Below are 19,211 nucleotides of genomic sequence, written 5' to 3' on the forward strand. Positions count from 1 at the left end.
TGATTTGTTAAAATTATGTTTTAATACGGTTTTATGATTATAATTTCTGAATAAATCCCGCATATTCAAAAACTCAGTTAAAATTCAATTTTCAAAATTGTTTCTTGTTTTGTTTTATACATTTTAATGAGTAACTGACGCATAAGACACATCATTGGACAAGTTTCCTGAACTGTTAATAGAAAAGTCGTTATCTTCATCATGTTCACTGTGTTTATATATTTTTCAAAATGCTTTTCAAAAAGAGAATGATACAGGCAAAGTGCCATTCTCATCTACCTGCAGCTTTGGCAACTCTAATTGATTGTCCAGATAGAGCTTTTTCCATTCTGAGCTCATGTTCCAAGCTTTTTGAAACTGCCACTTGACCATCCAACTCGAAGGTATTCCTTCATATCATACCATTAGGAAACTCACTCAAATGACCCGATCACTTGCTCCGTCCGAAAACTCGTGTCTTGCTACTCGAGGCCACAATCACTATCGAGGGCGCGAATCTCGCGACACCCGCGCGACCAAAATGGTGGTCTTCAACCGTCCTCGACGGAAACCACCCTCTCCTTTCCCGGGGGGAACGCCGCGCGCCGCCGTTTCGCGTGTGCGTCGTCCTGCATTATTATTATTCAAATGTAAATTCAATTTTCCATTTCAACGCCAGTCAGCGCTCAAAAGCGGGAGGGTAGCGCACACGAGAAACGCCCCGTTGACGGGGGTGTCCCCGAAAAGCGGGCGCCCCTTTTGTCATTCTTTCGTCCGCTTTCCCGGCTGCTTCCGGTGGCGCGGGATTTCGACGGGGATTTCCGACGCGAGGTCGACGTCGGAGACTAAAAGCATGCGATTGTTGCTAGATATTGGGCGCATTGTTCCATTTTCTCCTGATGGTAAAAGGGGGAAATGTCACCCAGTGCAGCCGTCGCCGCGCGTGTACGCACTGTGTTATTAGAGGGAGAGCGATTTCCGATCCTCCTCCCAGCATAACAGTATTTTTGGGTTGAAATCGGCAGCATATGCTAGAGGTGTGACCCGCCTGCCGGCTTTGATCGGAGGGTATTTTGCGGATTAGACGCTGCAGGGGTCCCTCGCAAAGAGGCCAGCGGCGAAATTCGTAACTGAACATTATCAGCTGGGGTTCTACAAAGTTCTGCAGTCTGATATCTGAAAAAGAAATAACCTCACATCAGATAACCAAACCGTTGACAGAAGCTGCGTCCAAGCCCTTGTTACCTGTTATCTCTCGCTCGGCAGCTCACATCACATCCTCCGTACAAACTCCACTGCCATGGACGCTCAAAGGTCGCGCTACGGGACCCTGAAACCGCCACCGTTGACCATATTTATGATCTTGGTCAGGCAGCCCTACACGCGGCCCTCCTCAAGGGTAATTATATTCACCTAATGATAACGATGCCGTTGATGCTGCTGACAACGACGGTGACGCACTTTGTTGCAGACCTTATTTCAGAGGTCTCCGCGCGCTACACGCCCAAGCCGTCATACTTGAGCTAGACTTGGGCTTCGGCGCAACCCGCTCGATGAAAGTTTACAGATAAAATCTTACACACACACAGTAGCTACCGTGAAGCACGAGAGTAGCCAAGTACAGAAGCGCAGAGAAGAAAAAAAAATCACCAACTCCGGGGCCCCGATTGTCTTAATGAATAAAATGCATAAACGCAGCATATTTAATCAAAAATGTTAATTTATGTGCAACATACAGCCACTTTTTTCCAGTGCTGGTGGTGCGTGGCGTTGCTACCGGTTCGCAGCTTTTCGCATGCGGCACACAAAGTCTCGGTGTACAGCACCCTCTGCGCAGCAGCAACAACATGAGTAACGCATAATCTTGGAGTACCCCCTTGGGTCCTCCTCCCCGCCGGTGTCCAGTTCTCCACCCCCGCGCCGACGACTGGAAGCTGTCGGACAGCCGAACGCGTGATGTTTTGGTTTTTTTTTGCAGAACATCGCGCGCGTCACTCGTTTGGAGACAACGCTGAAGAGTGTCTTCTCCGTACTCATGATGGGATCAACGCGTGGGGTTTGTAGTGTGAGCGCGTTACGTTGCTGATGTGTTGGTTTGTTTTTGCGTTTTTGTTAACGTTTGAGATTTGGCGTGACGTGTTCAATGCTCGGATGAACCACTGCGAATAAATTAAGTTCTTTTTGCGCTCGTCGATGTTGATCCCGTGGAGAGCAAGGTGATGTGAACTTGGTCGTTAGTCATGTAAATAAATTCGTGTTTTTGTACAGGAAGAGAAGAACGCTGAATTCTTTCACAAGTTTTGCAGGACTTTTGACATCGACATGTCATAAAACGACGCTCTGACAACGAAGGAGTTGTTCCCTGTTTAAGTAATTGAAATTGAGGCAGTGAAATCAGCTATATTTTTTACACCTTCAACTCCAACTTAGACTTCTTAACCCAACAAAGCCCTACAAAGTTATTGAAAGCGCTGATGTGTTGATCAAGAGGTACTAAGCACTCTCAGAGATAAGTCAAAAGGAAAACTGATTCTCAATGCCTTTACTTGCAATCCTGCTCCAGTTCTGCCGGACGTAATCTCTCAATCTGAAACTGATACCAATCTACCCAACAGCTGATCCAAGTTCTAGGCAGCTCCCACCGCCACCCACTCCAGTGCATAAAATTCAAATAAATCAAACATAAATTATACGGTATTAACACCTCATTAGTTATTAAATTTAGCATGAAGAATTTGTACAAAAACAAGCCTAATGGCCGATCCCACCATAAATTGCGGCATCACTACTAGGCTCCGGACAGCTGTGGGGATCGTAGACGAGTGAGTGCCCAGATTCTGTGAGCAAGCCCACAATGGCCCACGGACAGCGATAATAAACAGAACCAACAAAACGCTTCTTCGCACAACATCCACCATCAGAGCGGGAGGAGGAGGTGGGCAAGACTCATCTGTTCCAGACTAATGATAGACCTCGGAGTCGTCGGCAGCGCAACAATAACTAGCTCAATACGGACGGTGTCCAGCGTATTCTCCCAGGGTACTCCGGGGCCCCATTCCGTTGGACAAATATGTTTTTCCTTGGGTTTGTTTTAGCTTCTGCAGCTGGTGCTGCCGACTGTGCTGGGTGGACTCGCGAAAGGGCCAGTAAATAAGCAATGAAGTATTGTGCAAGTTCCGAAAAAGCTGCGAAGCAATAGAACGCGCCGGTCACGAAACGTTCGAGGAAGTCGCAAGAATCTCCTCATTTTTGCGCCACCGAGGGCAATTAATTAGCGATATTCTAGATTGACTAGCGTAGCCAATGTGTCGGTTTTGCCGTGGCTGTTGAGTTCTTTTTTTTCGACTAGGAAATGTCAGACTCGAACGTGAATGAGTGACGGACGGACGGACTAACTGGCTCTGAGGTTGACCGGCTACGGCGGCGTGTGCCGCGGCCGAACGATGAATGGGCCGTGTGAGGTGAAGAGGAACAAGTGCAACTCCGCCGCGAAGAAGGCTTCAAGACGACACGGCGTGCATGCGAAAATGAGTTATGGCTCGGCGGTCGTAAGGTCGCGGCGGTTTGGTTGGTTCAGCAGGACACTCGTTTCTGACGTGATTAAGAACGGAACATTTGTTTCAAAATTTTATCTTTTTAGTCAGATTTTGAGTCAATAAAGATCTTTTAGATGGTAAACCCAAAATTGATTGCTTCAGTTTTGTCAAGGTATGATAGATTTGGGCTCCCTGAACCGGCTACAATCGACAGATCTGATTTTCGGCCTACAAATAAAATTGTTAATAGCTTCACCAGACATCACAGAATGAATGAAGATAGAGCAATGCAATGCAAGAGCATGCAAGATCACAAAACCGTCCAACACCAAACGAAACCTATTTGAGGATAACGTTGAAAGAGTCTTTATCTTTAAAGAAGCATCGAAATTTGTCGTCCTCCAAATCCAAATAAACGTCAATCTCGACCTTCTCAAGAATGAATTGTTGATGAAAAGTTGAAATGTTGTCGCTTCTGATCAAATTTATTACTTTTGATACAAATTATTATTATTTCCATTAAAATAATGTGGTAATAAAAGATTCATGAGGACTTCTTCAAACAAAATTATATGGTTAACCTGGAAATTGTTTCATTCTACATCCAATTCCATTCCCCGTAAAACCGCGTAACAAACTTCCCAAACCACAAACCACCTTCACCGACCGATTGCATCATTTGACCTGATTGACACGCAAACGGATTCCCTATCAATCAATAACGCACCGCACTCACAGCACCAGGGAGTTCCAGCCTTCCGCCAAGTCAACTGCAGCAGGTGGCTTTCACACGGTTCTCCACAACTGCCTCCCCCGGTAGGCTCCACCGTGTATGATATTTATGTTTCATTTCTAAGAAATTCACTTTAAAGATTCGCGCCAGGCTCTACAAACTGGGTCAGCTCCGAGCTAGGACACAACGCTGTGTTTGATCGATAGCGGCCACACGCACCCCGATAGTGTCTGCTCGAGCTACAATGTTGCATGACTTGAAGAGTTCCCCCCGTCGATTAATAGCTTGACCCCACCACGAGATGCACTTGTCTAATTTGCTGATTTTTTTTTTCGTTGCAGATTTCCTCTCGGACAAAATCGAGGACACCGGCCTGCGGGTGAACGGCAAGGGCAAGAAAATGCGCAAACCCCGCACCATCTACAGTTCCCTGCAGCTGCAGCAGCTCAACCGAAGATTTCAACGAACGCAGTACCTCGCGCTCCCGGAGCGGGCGGAACTGGCGGCCAGCCTCGGGCTGACGCAAACGCAAGTAAGTGTGCCCTCAATCCTACAGTTTTGGAAGTGTTCCGGGAAATCATGGGCGTGTGACAGCCAGGCCGGATATTGGACCGGCCACGGTCCTGACAAGTGCGAGGGGTTCGTCGCTTGTGTCTACCTTTTTTCGGGGGTTGCGCCAAATTTGGCCTTTATTGAATTTATTATGGCAAATCAAAATCGACATAATACGGCTAATTTGTTTTGACTGCCACCGGGGGACGCTCGCCGCCCGGAGTGAAGATCCCGTAGGGTGACGACCGAAACTCCACGACCAACATTGGTTCGAAAGTTTTTCCTCCGGGGGCATTTTCCTCGATTAGCTTTTTGAAACCCTGCTGCCGCCTGCAGGGCTGTGTGTGGCTCTCTTGCCTATATCACTCAATCAATGTCGTCCTGGCGTCGGCGGTGGCGTGACGGTTGGGGGTCGTCGGTTTCTCCAGTGCTGGCTGGTGGTGCCAGCCTGCCAGTCAGTGTTTGTGTGGTAAACAACTGTTTTTCCCCCGGTCCGGGGGTTTCCACTCGAGGCTTTTCCCGGCATGGAAAACAGACAAAAAACTTGACTTTTATATGAATTTAACATGACATTGGATGGCTGGCGGAGCCGAAAGGGGAAGGTGTGGTTCCGCAGGGACGAAGGCCTTGGTTTGGTATTGTGTGGAAGTTCCTCTGCTAAATAGCACCATTTTTTGGGCTTTCGAGGGGTCATATCGTTCGGGTAGGGGTGGGCTAACCAAATTCATGCTAATGACAATTGAATTAGCCAAATTTTGGAGGGGTAGTACGAAGAGTTGGGTATTGTTTGGAGGGTTGGATGATTGTCGGAATTGTTTGATGGTTTCGATTCTGCTAAATTGAATTATTTCTATTGTTGTTGGTTGTGGCTACTAAGAGTTTAAATTGAAGTCATGATTCCTGTAGTAGACTCTATTAATCTATCAACTATGGAGTCAATAGTTCTAATACAAGGTCTTCAGATCCAAAATAGTTGTATTATTGAGATCAAGCTGATAAGCTGACCCAACCGGAATACACCAAGTAGGACAAGCCGTGCTCATTTGTAGCCCTCTCCAGTTAACAAAGTTATCCGCATCGAACTCACCCAGCTTCGGCTATCACATCAAACAGCTATTCAACACACACAATCAACCCGGAGCCGAACCGGCTCCAGCTGTCCGAAGCTGTCAGTTTTCATCGGCGCGCGTCGTCATCTTGGCCGTCGTCCACAAGCAAAGCAAATTGAATTAACGAAACTCCCGCCCACCGTCAATAAATTCAAATTAAAAACAAAAGAGGAAACGAGGAAACCCAGCGCCGATATGGCCGCGATAGTCCCGGGCAACACGTTCGGGGGAGAGATTCGAAATTTGAATAACCATCAACCGCGCGTTCATCTTCACGGATTCAAGAATTCAATTGATTTCGACTGTCCGCGAGGGTACGCCCCCGTTCGTCACATCCCGCAAGTCTCGCCCGACGTCGTAAAACATTAATCCGATGATAAATGTACTGTTGTGGCAGTGCACCCTCGAGTTATTTACGAGCTGCGCTTAATCTGCTCGAATCTCACCAGACACTGTGGTAGACCCTCCAGGTGTGGGTGGGGGTCTTAATGTTTGTTTTTACTCGCCACGTCCTTACACCCCCTACTCTCTGCTGTGTGCCGTATAGGTTTGATTTCGACGCAACAGAGCCACTTAATTCAATTTAACCCAATAAAGGCGAGATACAATGTTCAGCGCCCGCTCGCGCGCTCGCCATTGCTAACAAATGAGACTGATCATTGTCTCTCGCTCGCCGTGGACAGAACGTGGGGTTAAATTAATTTAAATTAATGATCGATACCCCACAACTGAGCGCTACTGCGCTACCAGCAGCCTCCGCCAATCGCCTTCAAGCCAGCTCGGAATGACACAAGTTTTATTTATCTCCGCTACTGCCATCTTTCCCGCGGGCCCCAGCCATATTCGTTGAACGACTTTGGCGTTTTAGCGTGAGAAAAGCCCATTCATTTCGAGCCCGGCGGGGGGCGCTACCAACACAGGCTACTTCTGTGAATCAAGATCTCCAGAACGGTGGAAAGTGGTTGTGGCCAGCTCGGAAAAAGTGGGTGAAATGTGCTGCAGCAGGTCGGAGAAAGGGCGTTTTCCGCGGGCGTAACTGTTTGCATTAGGATTAGGAAGTAACAGCAGTGAGGAACTGCGGTGTATTAGCATTGTTGATGGGCCCGCTGCATAATCGTCCGCGTTACAACGGCAGCCCCGTTTGATTCAATTCAGCGTAATGGTGGTCGTAACGGTGGTGTGATGTAGTTTGGGTTTGATGTTGGGAAGACTGTATAAATCGCTTTGGAACATGAAAGTGTTGAATCGAAGTGGATCATTGCAGCTATCAAAAGTAATACCAGTAATATTCAAAATAAAATTGAACCTTATATTTCAAGAAGATATACGGCCAAGCAAAGAAAAACTTCAGAATGCGGTCAAAACTACAAAATTATAGAAAATTGATTGTTTCTTGTGAAAGTTGGGTTAGCATAGTTCACATGAAGTTGTAGCGTACATGATTTCTTTGAACAAGGCTACCGTTGACCTTGTTGACCTCCGGGTCTTCAAAGCTATCATCAAACATCTTTCAGACTGTACACTGTCAAGATTTACGTGGATACAACCCATTGTTACGCTCTTCGATATCACCAAACCCAAAACCTCGAACCAAATTTGACCGCCAAAAACGGATCCCGCCTGTCCGTCATCGACTGCTTCCAAATCTGGTCCGAATTGGCTACTGGCTGCTTTCGAAACATGATCCAAATCTATCGACACCGAGCTACCATCCAAGCCCGCACGGTGCATGATTAATGTTTTCAAGACAAATAAAAATGAATAATTGTGCTACCTCGGAAACTACTGTCCTGTTTAAGGTCTCTAGCTGCTGACCCCATCGATTCATCACCGACCTCCAAACGGGGGTCCCGGGATCGGTGTGAGGTTAGGTTCGATCCCGTTTTGGTGCCCCCAGCAGCAGCAGGGGACTACTCTTCGGGGGATAAGTTACAGTATCCATCAGTCTGTAAGAACATTAAAGGAGGGTGAGCTGATCTCATGCTTCGAACCTCCACACTACGTACACAAGCTCCGTGGAAGTGGAGGTACGAAGCCGAACAGCAGCATAGCTCTATAATTGAAGCAATTATATTCGATGATAAATTGATTTCTCGGCAACAACAGACTCGGGTTGGGGCCGGGCTCCGTCGATTTGTTCTTCGAGGCGCGCGCTTCGGTAGCAAAAGTGACAGCCTCGGCGAGCGCTAACAATAGGCTGTTGGGGCGAATATTGGTGACGTCACCGTGACTTGGCGATGAATGGATCTCTGACCACCATGTCATTGTGGTGAACTAGGTGCGATTGACAGCTGCTTTAAAGGATCTACAATTTGAACACTGCTTACCGTAGGGTGTGTTACGGATACAGCTTTCATCGAGTGCTCGAGCTTAAATTTCGTACCACCTGGAGTCGCGCACTTTCACCGACGCCAACTCAACGAGCGATTAATTGGATCACCGAGCAGGGAATACAAATGATTCGCGCCCCAACAATTGACAGGTACGCCGCTCATTACACGGAGTTTAAGTCACTTCATTTCGCGCGCCCCAAAACGCGCCGTCGACCAATCATCCAGAAGGCCCGGTTAATTGGGCCGATAATAGCGGCTGGCAATTAATTTCACTACCTCCAGGTAATAGCAGTGCATTTATCATCATCCACTTTGAAGTCGTTGCTGTCGTCGCAGGTTCACCGCGACGTATTGTCACTCGACAATTACCCCAAAAGTGTGTAGTAGTACGACGACGACGTGGTCTTGCATCTTTCCAGCGGTTCTGGGGTGATGTCGAGCTCACCGACACCCTCGGCGCAAATTGAATTATAATTTTCGCCAAGCAGTACACAAACCATAACTAGTCAGTCTATTATTCAACAAATTGATGACTATATGGGTGTAAAGGTGGGGGCTAACCTCACCTACTAGGCTAGCACTACCGAGCTACTAGTAGCACAGACATTAGGCGATAATTTACCACCCAAAGACCACTGGAAACCACAACACACTCCTGGCCTGGCCGCACATCCATCATCGATGAGGAACCACCGCGCGGAGTCTCCGAAGTGTTGCCAGTCCGCGCAAATTGTGCTGCGGTTCGGTAGTAATTGGGTAATTGTAATAATCATAATTTGAGAGTAATTTTTGTTTACCAATCTTGCGAGCGACGGCGACGCTGTTGACACATGGTGGAGCAGGGCGTGGGCCACGTGGCCGTCGTGAGACGTTGGTCCTGAGTTCGAAGGGTTGTTATGGTTGGTGAAAGTGTTGCCCTAATTGTGTAATTTTTAGACCCAAAGCAGTGCAGTACCCTATTGAGAGAAAGACGATCTAGCGCATCATTCGCATTTTTGCAGATTCACGTTAAAAAAGTTGAAATCAACATCGGAAATTGATCCCAAGACCTGTGGATCTCCAGTGTCGTGCCTTTACAGTTTCGGCCACCACAGCTCATTGCATGCTTCTCAGTTATGTGAAAAGTATTTAATAGTTATACATATAAATTCTTACCCACAAAAAGTTATAAATCTATCCAGTTATTATACTAAACTCAGCCAGACCCCTCGAAACCATCCCTCCAACTCGGCATGACTCCAGGATCAAAAGATCTGCGGCCGCCTTTGCGCGGACTTTATCAGGAAATGCCCCGCTGGGAGACGGTCCATTAAGAACACCCCCGGCACTAATCACAATCAACGCGGCCACTTTCTTCGGAGGCAGTTTGTTTTAACCTGTTTCTCCAAATCCCCCCACCAGCTTTTCCAACTTTGCATTACCAAATCTAGGCGAGAGCAAAAGAAGAAAAAAAATCACTCAGCGTGATTGATTTTCTCACCTTTCGTGGAGTGCAACCACGTGGAGTTCGGGGGCAATTAAATCTGGTTTCACCCTAACGCAAGCCTCCCCGGTTTTCCCCCTCCCTCCATTTTGGGGTGGGATCATCCGAAACATCATTAAACCCTGAGCTCGCGCTGCGCACGATCATTAAACAGAAGTTACAATCATCGTCCTCGCGTCAAGATCAGACGCGGGGAAGGGGGTCTCAACCACAAAACCAACAACGTCAAACCGGCGGCCAAACACATGGGAAAGACACGGCCTGGAGGTAGTCTTCCTCCCCGATGAAGTTCCTCCGACCTCCGAAGAAAAGATTTTAATAATAGCAACAAAAATATAATTATTATTGACAGTCGATTATAAATTCAATATTTTTATTCAAAGTCAGTGCTTCTTCCTGCCAATCTCGACGGGGTTCGTCCGTACCTTTCGAGCTGGGATTGCGTGCAGCTGGTGGGAGTTGGAGGGTCGAGTAGTACAAAAACCACAAGCAGCAGCAATCAAAAAAGAACATCAAGAAGAGGTAGAACCTCCCAGTGCCGAGTCTCCCCCCGCGATGTGGCGTGGCCCGGGACACAAGAACCACCAGTCACGGAAACGGGGGGAGTTGTCAAAAGAAGCGAAAGACAACCTGAGAGCATGTACGCTGCTGCCGAGCTGAATTAAACCAACGCGGAGTAGAAGAAGAAGAACAGGTTGAAGAAGTGTACCCGGAGAATGGAGTAACAACACACAAAAAAGCAGTGTATAAAGTGAAAAAATAAAGTAATAAACAGTTGCTGTGTCATTCGAGAGGCTCTCTATGGCCGGTCTCCGGTGGCTATACGAAGTTACGACGTCCAGCGTCGATGTACATAGCGCAAAGAAGGAGGAAGAAGACTCACGGCAACTTGGCGCGTACAAGGGAACATGAAGCTTCTTATTTGATATGATTGGGAATCGAGTGTGGGGAGTCAAAGTTGGGCGGGATGACGAAAGAAAGAAGAAGAACTTGGCTTGTGTAGAGTAACAAGTTTTTAGCTGCAGGGATCACGTGGGACGTAGGTCGTTCTAGTTGCTCTTTTGGGAAGCTTCTGTACGCAGACTACCCAGAAGAGAGGGATGTTATACAGAAGGGTGGTCCTTGAACACAAGTCATTACTTGCTTATCTATGGAACTTGTGGCATGTATCCGAAAATTGTTCAGCGTGTATCTTACAAGATATTTAAACTGATAAAAACAGGACAACCCTAATTCTACTCAAAGTTCAGCAGATCCCCATCTTAGTGGACGAAAACAATGTCCGAGTCTGGACAACTTTAAATTATAGCCACGGATAATTCCAATCATTCAGCCGTGCTCCAGCTCCAAACTTCATTCATGAAGAAAGCCTTACTCACGGTCCATCGGATTCGAAGACGTGTTGATGAAATTTCTTCTTTCAAGACTGTGCTGATCTCGAAGACGCAACCGATTTGTGCCAAGTCAACCCGGTAGCGCGGACTTATCTTCCATTAATGATTTTAGCCTAACTCCCCCTCCCTTCGAAAAGCCTTTTACGCAGCTCACTGCCTTCCCCACAGCAGCTATTGGAGACCAGATTGAGTCAGAGCACCCCCCAACCCCCGGTCGACTGGTTTATATATTTATTAATGCCCTATTGAACGGCAGGGCAGCTTCGGCAGCGTCCCGGCGCAACATTAACACTGGAACTAATGACCATGAAAAATGGACAAAAGCACATGGGCCGAACCCAATGAGCTGCTGCGGGCGGTTCGGTCGGTCAGTTTTAAAGTCCAGTAGTCGCGTTACGTCGCCCGCCAACTCCGAGAGGGGTTCTTCAATTTCAGAGGATCAAATGTGTGCAGTAATTGGATTGCCAAACCGGGGTACTCTTAATTACGATTTAACCCTAAACCAATTAGCGAGTGCAGGGATTTAGTCCTGTCGGATTGCGGGAAATGAGTTGGCTGGAGGGGCGAGAATTTGCAACGAGGATGACACTTGATGCCTTAAATTAGAACGGAATCGTTCTGGACTGGAATTGGAGCAGCGTTCTGATACTAGATTCCCGGGCAACAAGTAATAAGTCATTCCCGTCATTCCGATTTATTTCAGGCCTTTTAACCAGGGTTGCCAGATAAATCTGGGAATGGCAGATAGTTTTGAACAACTTTTTGATTAAAATAAATGATTTTCATATCCGGGACCGTGGTGTAGGGGTAAGCGTGGTTGCCTCTCACCCAGTCGGCTTGGGTTCAATCCCAGACGGTCCCGGTTAAAGTGCCTAAAAGTGGGGACACGAGAATCTGAGATCCCAGCGAATTTCTGTCAAAAATTGAGCACCTCCAAGATCTTACACACAAGGTGATTACAATCTCCACTTCGTCCATAAGATTAGTCAAAAAAATGCGCTCCTTTCATTTAAACTCTTGGTAAAATTTGAGTGACCAACTATGAGTGGCATTGCATTTTGAGTGTCTTGTCTCCACTTTCTATAAGGCACTTTAGATTAAATAGCCTATATGGAGAGGAGAAATGTTACTCTCGAGGTTCCAATCGAGCGAAAGCCCATGTAAGAACAAGGTTGGAGTCACCTTGACATATTTTTGAGCCAAAAACAAGACATATTTTTGAGCCAAAAACAAGCATCATAAATAAAATTGAACTATTGTTTTTAATAATTTTTATTATAACCAAGAGTTTCATAAAACTTGGAAAGTTTGAAATCGTGTTTTTTTTTGCTCAAAAATATTTTAAGGTGATTCCAACCTTGTTCTTGCAAGGGCTTATCACTCGATTGGAACCCAGAGTTGACAGCTCGATTGGGCCTCCTATTTCAGATGATTTAATTACCAGGGAGTGGGTGAGTTTTGAGTTTTTTTTTAACCCTTGTTAATGAAAATCATTTAAAAAAATCAAATTATTCGCTCTACAGCATTGCCTTGGCGTTCTCGATTGCGAGATTCCTACTCGAAACTAAGTGTCCGAAGGCTTGATTGTTGAGGCAATTGCAAACCTCTTTTTACACCTTAGCTTCCATCCACCCCGGGATTCGAACTGACGACCTTTGGATTGTGAGTTTAACTGCCTACCAACGACTCCACCGAGACAGGACCCAGGAAGACGACTCCTACACCTGGACTGAGCTATCGACCTAACCCTTTAGGTTAGACCGGGGCCAACATTTACTTCCCCATCCGACGGAAGGCGTGGTTAGACAAATCTCGTCTCGAAAAATGGGGGACTAAAGTGCCTTATAGAAAGTGGAGACAAGGCACTCAAAATGCAATGCCACTCATAGTTGGTCACTCAAATTTTACCAAGAGTTCAAATGGAAGGTGCGCATTTTTTTGACTAATCTTATGGACGAATTGGAGATTGTAAGCACCTTGTGTGTAAGATCTTGGAGGAGCTCATTTTTTTTGACAGAAATTCGCTGGGTTCTCAGATTCTCGTGTCCCCACTTTTTATTAGGCACTTTAATCTTGATTGCTGGATAAAAGTTGTGCAAAAAATGCTTGAAAAAATGTCATAGAAAATGTAATAGTGATGAGACCGGTTCAATGCCCATTGTTGGTTGGTGATGATATCTGGTAATGGTTCAAAGAGCACGCGCATTTAGAGTAGTCAGCAAAAGGTACAGCTTACAACGGAAAGGATTCGAGTGTGAATCTCAACGTGAGCAACTTTGTAAGACTTTTGGAAGTCACATTCTTGAATAAATTTGTTTTTGAAAGCACATTCTTGATTTGAGGTAGAACCCATCAAACGCTTCCCGCCGATTCCTCGGTCGTAAAGGGACACCAGGTTCAAACCCCTCGGAATGGGTGCCCGAGGGCGCACGCTTGCACTCCCGAAAGGATAATGAAAACAAATTAGTAAATTTTTACTGACCACCTGCCTTCCGGGACGGCCTCGGCCATCAAACTGGCCAATATAATCCTTTTTTTACTGCTGCTGTCCGCTCGTCAACGCTCGGCTCGGATGACGAGGAATGTGACGCTGACCGTATGTTTCACCTTTCCCGGAGGAAGAAGCGAACAGAGACAGCGGCACAAATGAAAATAAGCAACATGATGGCACAAATGTTTCAATTATATGAAGAGAGCGAGGCAAAAAAAAAGTACGACGGACCAACTTCAAGAAATGTATCAAAAACGAAACTAGAAGCGCTGTGGCGAAGCAAAAAAAATAAAATTTAATTACCAGAAAAGTGTTAATCATTACAGTTATTGTTTCCAGCGGCGTCAGCCGCGACTTCGGTAGCTCCGACAGATATAATCGGTAGTAAAATTAAATTAACGCGCGGAATTGTAATTAATATATTATATCGAATTCGAGGGGACAACGGGGATCGATCGGATCAATCGAAAAGTGTGCCCCGCGAACGAGTTCAGGGCAAAGGGTTCCTCCTCCGAAAGCACATTTAAATTCATGCATTCCACGGCAATAACCGTATCAAGTCCGGGCCCGGCGTACAATTGAGTTGTATTAAATTTAATTAGTTTTGTTATGATTTATGGTCGTTCATCAAAGGCAGTTTAGTTTATGGGTTTCCCTTCTTCGAGGGTCGTCGTCGCCGCTAGGCGCAGCGTCCGATGTGTTCTAAATCGACCGAATCTCTGCGCGTTGACGGTGGCAACGGCGGCGGCTATTTTAATTGCGAAACCGGAAGTGGTGACATCTTTTTCAATTCTGTGGGCTACTCACAACGGTACACGGCTCGTACATACTGGTCGATGCGGTTATTGTCGTTGCCGTTATGGTTATAATTGAAGGGCCCTTTCATGTGGTTGTCGCAGCGGGCATTGTTCCGCATGGACCAGCTGGTGAGTCTTTGCTTGTGAAAATATGGCTCAATTGGAGGCAATCGACGAAAAAACAATAACAGAACAACTAGTTTGCTGTGCAGTGTGCCTATTGTCGAGCCCTGGTTACAGGCTATTGACATTTTTCTGATGTGCTGTGCTTTTTGTCGAACCTTGGAGGGATACATTTCTCAGCCTAAGTGCGATGGTCAGTAAACATTTGGAGCTACTTAAGCTAGGAATTCTCAACGACGAAAGCGTCTCATCAAACACGGCGTCTCGCGTCTTGTGAACATCTTCAAAGAATTTAAATCTCTCAACTAAATTTAAAGATTTTCGGAAAGTATCATAAAAATATCGTTTACTCTTTGATAGTCTTTTGAGAGTCAGAAGAGATTTTCATGTTTGTCCATATCTCATTTTAGTTGATAAATAATTTAATTTTTAGATGATTCCGTAGAAGACATGTTTCCAGCACCCACTTTATCAAGTTTGAAAAATGTGCCTTTAATGCACCTCTTTTGACACCTCATCGCAACCTGTCACGGAACGGAGCCCCGGTTACACCTCAAACTTCAAGCAAAACGAAACGTGCATCTTTTAACACTGCATAAGCGCTCCCAAGTGTTCCATAACTCATCCTCTATGGCCCCCGAGCACGCACCTCCCCGATAAGACCCTGGGGAGGACTCATCCGTGGCGGTTCACACTTGCCCGGTTCGACCTACAAGCACAATGGGTGACAGCGTCAGGTTTTGACGTGTTGTCAGGGGGGTCGGATGTTTTGTCAACCAAAAAGTACAATTCGTAATTACCACGCGTTCGCTCATATCGCACCTGAAGCGCTGGCAATGAAAACACGTATTATATTTTCGGCAGGAAACCCCAATTACAACCATGTGTGAAGCCCGAAACTCACTGATTTGGTTCGGCGAGACACGAAATTATGAGCAATTATAGTTTCACGGCGCGAAGCGTTTTTCGTTTTTTTGTTTACCTCTCTTTGAATGACTTTTGATGCCAGAGATCGGCGAGGAAAAGCAAATAGTTTTGTTTATTCGGTTGATAATTTTGAATAATAGCTACCATATCTAGGGAGCACCATCGTGAGAGTTGCACACAATGTGCCTCTTTAGGTTTAGTTTGGGAAAATTTGTCACTTTTCGTCGATTTCCCTTCGGCACCAAGAAGAATAATGCCACATTGTACAGTTTTAAAGCCATTTTTCTCGTAAAAGTCCGGGAAAAGCCCGGAAAACTCTCTCACACGCAAATGTGTGTGCGCGCGCGTTCGGGAGACAAAGCGGAGACACAATCCAATTGATGTCAAAAGTATTACGTTATCGGATCGAGCCCGCGGGCCACCTTTCGATCAATAATTTATCGCTCCCCCTAGTTTGTGGCTGATGAGCCAACTATGACGACATGCAGCAACTACAATTGTTCTCCCCTCCCAACCCCGCAACCAAACTCACACACAATACACACAGTTCACGTGTCATTTTTTATTGAACTTTCTTCTTTTTTCTGTACGCGCGGACGATGAATTATGAATGGCCGGAAAAGTGACCCGATTTTTCCGAGGGGGCGCCCTAATGGTGAATGGTGGTCTATTGAAAGTACATTGTTGTATCGCGGGGATGATCCATAAATGACGCAAGCCGAGTTTTCAATCGTTTTGTTCACACGCGTGAATATGCTCGCTGTGAAAAGTAACGAAATGGTTCGGGAGGGTGACAATTGAAGAAAAGCGCTAATTTGATGGAATTGTTCAGTGTGAGGTACGATGCACGTGGTGACAATCAAATGGTACAACATTCAATGGGCATTGTTCTCTTCATGTGCGAGTTTTGAACTAATCCTTCATTTGGGATAACAAATGAACCTTTCGTCAGCGTCGTTTCACTCAGAAATAAAACAAATCATCGTGTGATGTTTCACACTTTAACATCAGAAGTTTTCACTTATGATCAGCGATTACATTATTTCTTTCATTTTCTCTTCACTTGAGAATTTTTCTTCTGACGTTTCACAAGAGAGATCGAAAACGAATTATCTTCCGGAAATATCAAAAGAGAGCAGCGATCATTAAGAGAAAATATCGGAAGTGAACATGGCTCTCCTCTCTCACGCACGAAAGATCGGTAAAAGGAATCTTAAAAAATCACAATCTTGATAATTCGGCGGAGCATCTATTTCAATACACTTACAGATGTAAAGTCACACGTCGCAAAATAACCTGTCACTTTTTGTAGTAGCAACGTGTGTAAACAAAGCGAAATAATTAATCTTAAGCGGTGTTAACATGGAAATTCATCAAAAATCTTCATTTTCTTTTCTTCAAGAAGTTGAGTGATTATTAGGGTGGGTACGTTTTTCAAAAAGTTCTCGAATCAAGTTTTAGTATGGTTCCCCTTGTAGGGCATGCCTATAGGGACTTTCATGCCAAATATCAGCTCATTTGGTTGTAAACTGGCTGCGCGCATCAGGGTTAAAGTTTACATGGGAAGTACTATGGGAAATTGGAACTTTTTGTTCAAGTGCTTCTACAGTTCTAGGAAAATAACGCGCCAACTTCTGGTATGGTCAGGCCTATGGGGAATGGTCTGGAGAACACTTTTCCCGAAGAGAGCATATGGATTCGTTGTCCCTAGACTTGGCGCATCGGCAAACAATCCGATGTCTCCGGAATCAACGGTTTTCCCTGAAAAAGCATCAAATTTTCCTTAGCATGCTATGAAAGTTTGATGATCACCGCGATGCCATATATCAGACAGCTACCACGTGGGTGAGAAACGGCTGGAATATTCAATTGCAAACCTTCATTTAACTAGAAAATGATCATTTCGAGCAATACTTTTATTATTTAGTCGAATTCAGAATCTTTGCATAGCAAATTTGTATTTTTTTGCAAATATTTCAACCACGTGGTAGCTGTCTGACATATGGCGTCGCGGTGTTCATCAAACTTTCATAGCATGCTAAGGAAAATTTGATGCTTTTTCAGGGAAAACCGTTGATTCCGGAGACATCGGATTGTTTGCCGATGCGCCAGGTCTAGGGACAACGAATCCATATGCTCTCTTCGGGAAAAGTGTTCTCCAGACCATTCCCCATAGGCCTGACCATACCAGAAGTTGGCGCGTTATTTTCGCAGACCTGTAGGAGCGCTTGAACAAAAAGTTCCAATTTCCCATAGTAATTCCCATGTAAACTTTAACCCTGATGCGCGCAGCCAGTTTACAACCAAATGAGCTAATATTTGGCATGAAAGTACCTATGGGCATGCCCTACAAGGGGAACCAAACTAAAACCTGATTCGAGAACTTTTTGAAAAACGTACCCACCCTAGTGATTATCTTTTGCGTGATTCGCTTTCTCTCTTTTTTTTGCGATTACTCCATCCCTGAAAGAGAGCAAAGAGCAGATTGCTCTCTCGAATTTTCCCTCAACAAGTACAAAGTGAAAATCGTTTAATGAAGATTCTTTCACCGCTTCCAGTGATACCATAAATCACCCTTGTGCTATCGAGTATTTAATTTCATGAGACATTTTCATGACTGATAGCTCGATTTTGTTATTATTTATTTGCTGAAGTTGAACTCCTTTTTTAAATCTTAAATGAAGAACTCAAAAAATAAATTTTAAACTTTCCAGAAGCCAAATCTTGGCCAGACTTTCACTACACCCTTACCAAAAATCATGATTTTATGAGTTCCAAATCCCACTTTTCATACGATTTTTTCAGTTCAACCCATATAACCATTTTTATGGTTGTAGTACCTGAACTCAAAAAATCGTATGAAAAGTGGGATTTGGAACTCAAAAAATCATGATTTTTGGTAAGGGTGTAACGAAGATCGCTTCTCCCAAAACAACTCATTCCTGATTGATCTCCACTCTCAAAACAGCTCAGACCCCCTTCCCTTCCCCCTCCACCCTACTCACGCTGATACAGCACACACACCAGAGTGAGGCGTTGTTGATAGGAACATTTTCAGCTCATTTCAAGGTTAAGACCACCCCGTCCCGTGGACCCTCACGCGAGCGTTTCCGCGAGACTCCAAGCCGAAGGTTTCGTTTTTTTCGGGAGGAGGGCACTTGCTATATTTGCCCGCTAGCCAGCTTCGCCGCCCCAAACTCCGGGAAGATTTTATTTTTCGTAGATATGTGTTTTCCAAAGAACTCCGAGGCCATAAACGAAGCTTCGTTTGCTTTTCCTCGGAGGAGGTTTTTGGTGGGTGCACGGAGAAAAATTCGCAAGATAAGTTTAAAGTTTCTTCCATTGATTCATATTTTCAACAATATCTCGCGGAAGTGAGATGAGAGGCATATTCTCTTTCGATTTTCTCTCTTAATAAATAAACAATAAATTCTCTTGTTGAAGATTCTTGCATCCATGATCGATATTGAATATTCACGATTCTTTCCGTGCAGATCTTCGAAAATGTGCGCTTTCGAGAGTCTGCCGTGCTCGCTGAATTTGGTATTTATTTTTTCACTGCCAAAAAAGACCGTCCAAAATGGGCTACACGTTGCGATGAAAGTGCCCAATTTGACACTCGGCTAGTTTGCGTCAAACCTGATCGAACCGTCATGGGAGTTGGTTCGCTGAGTACACACCATCATGGGAAGGCTTTTAATTACCGCTTGTAACAATGGGGTGTTTATTAATTTGTATTTCGTTTATCGATTAA

The 19,211-nt window shown here is 45.3% G+C and overlaps 1 protein-coding gene across 2 annotated transcripts in view; it reads left to right on the top strand.

Moving 5' to 3' along the window:
* LOC120423619 (homeotic protein distal-less) overlaps positions 1–19,211 on the top strand; it is a 77,026-nt gene that overhangs the window by 25,261 nt on the left and 32,554 nt on the right. For both annotated transcript variants that reach the window (XM_052710676.1, XM_039587489.2), the window contains exon 3: positions 4,590–4,780. In XM_052710676.1, the coding sequence (XP_052566636.1) occupies positions 4,590–4,780 (191 nt within the window). The remainder of the gene's footprint in view (positions 1–4,589; positions 4,781–19,211) is intronic.

This window comes from Culex pipiens, chromosome 3, assembly GCF_016801865.2.
Source record: "Culex pipiens pallens isolate TS chromosome 3, TS_CPP_V2, whole genome shotgun sequence".
Classification (NCBI taxonomy): domain Eukaryota; kingdom Metazoa; phylum Arthropoda; class Insecta; order Diptera; family Culicidae; genus Culex; species Culex pipiens.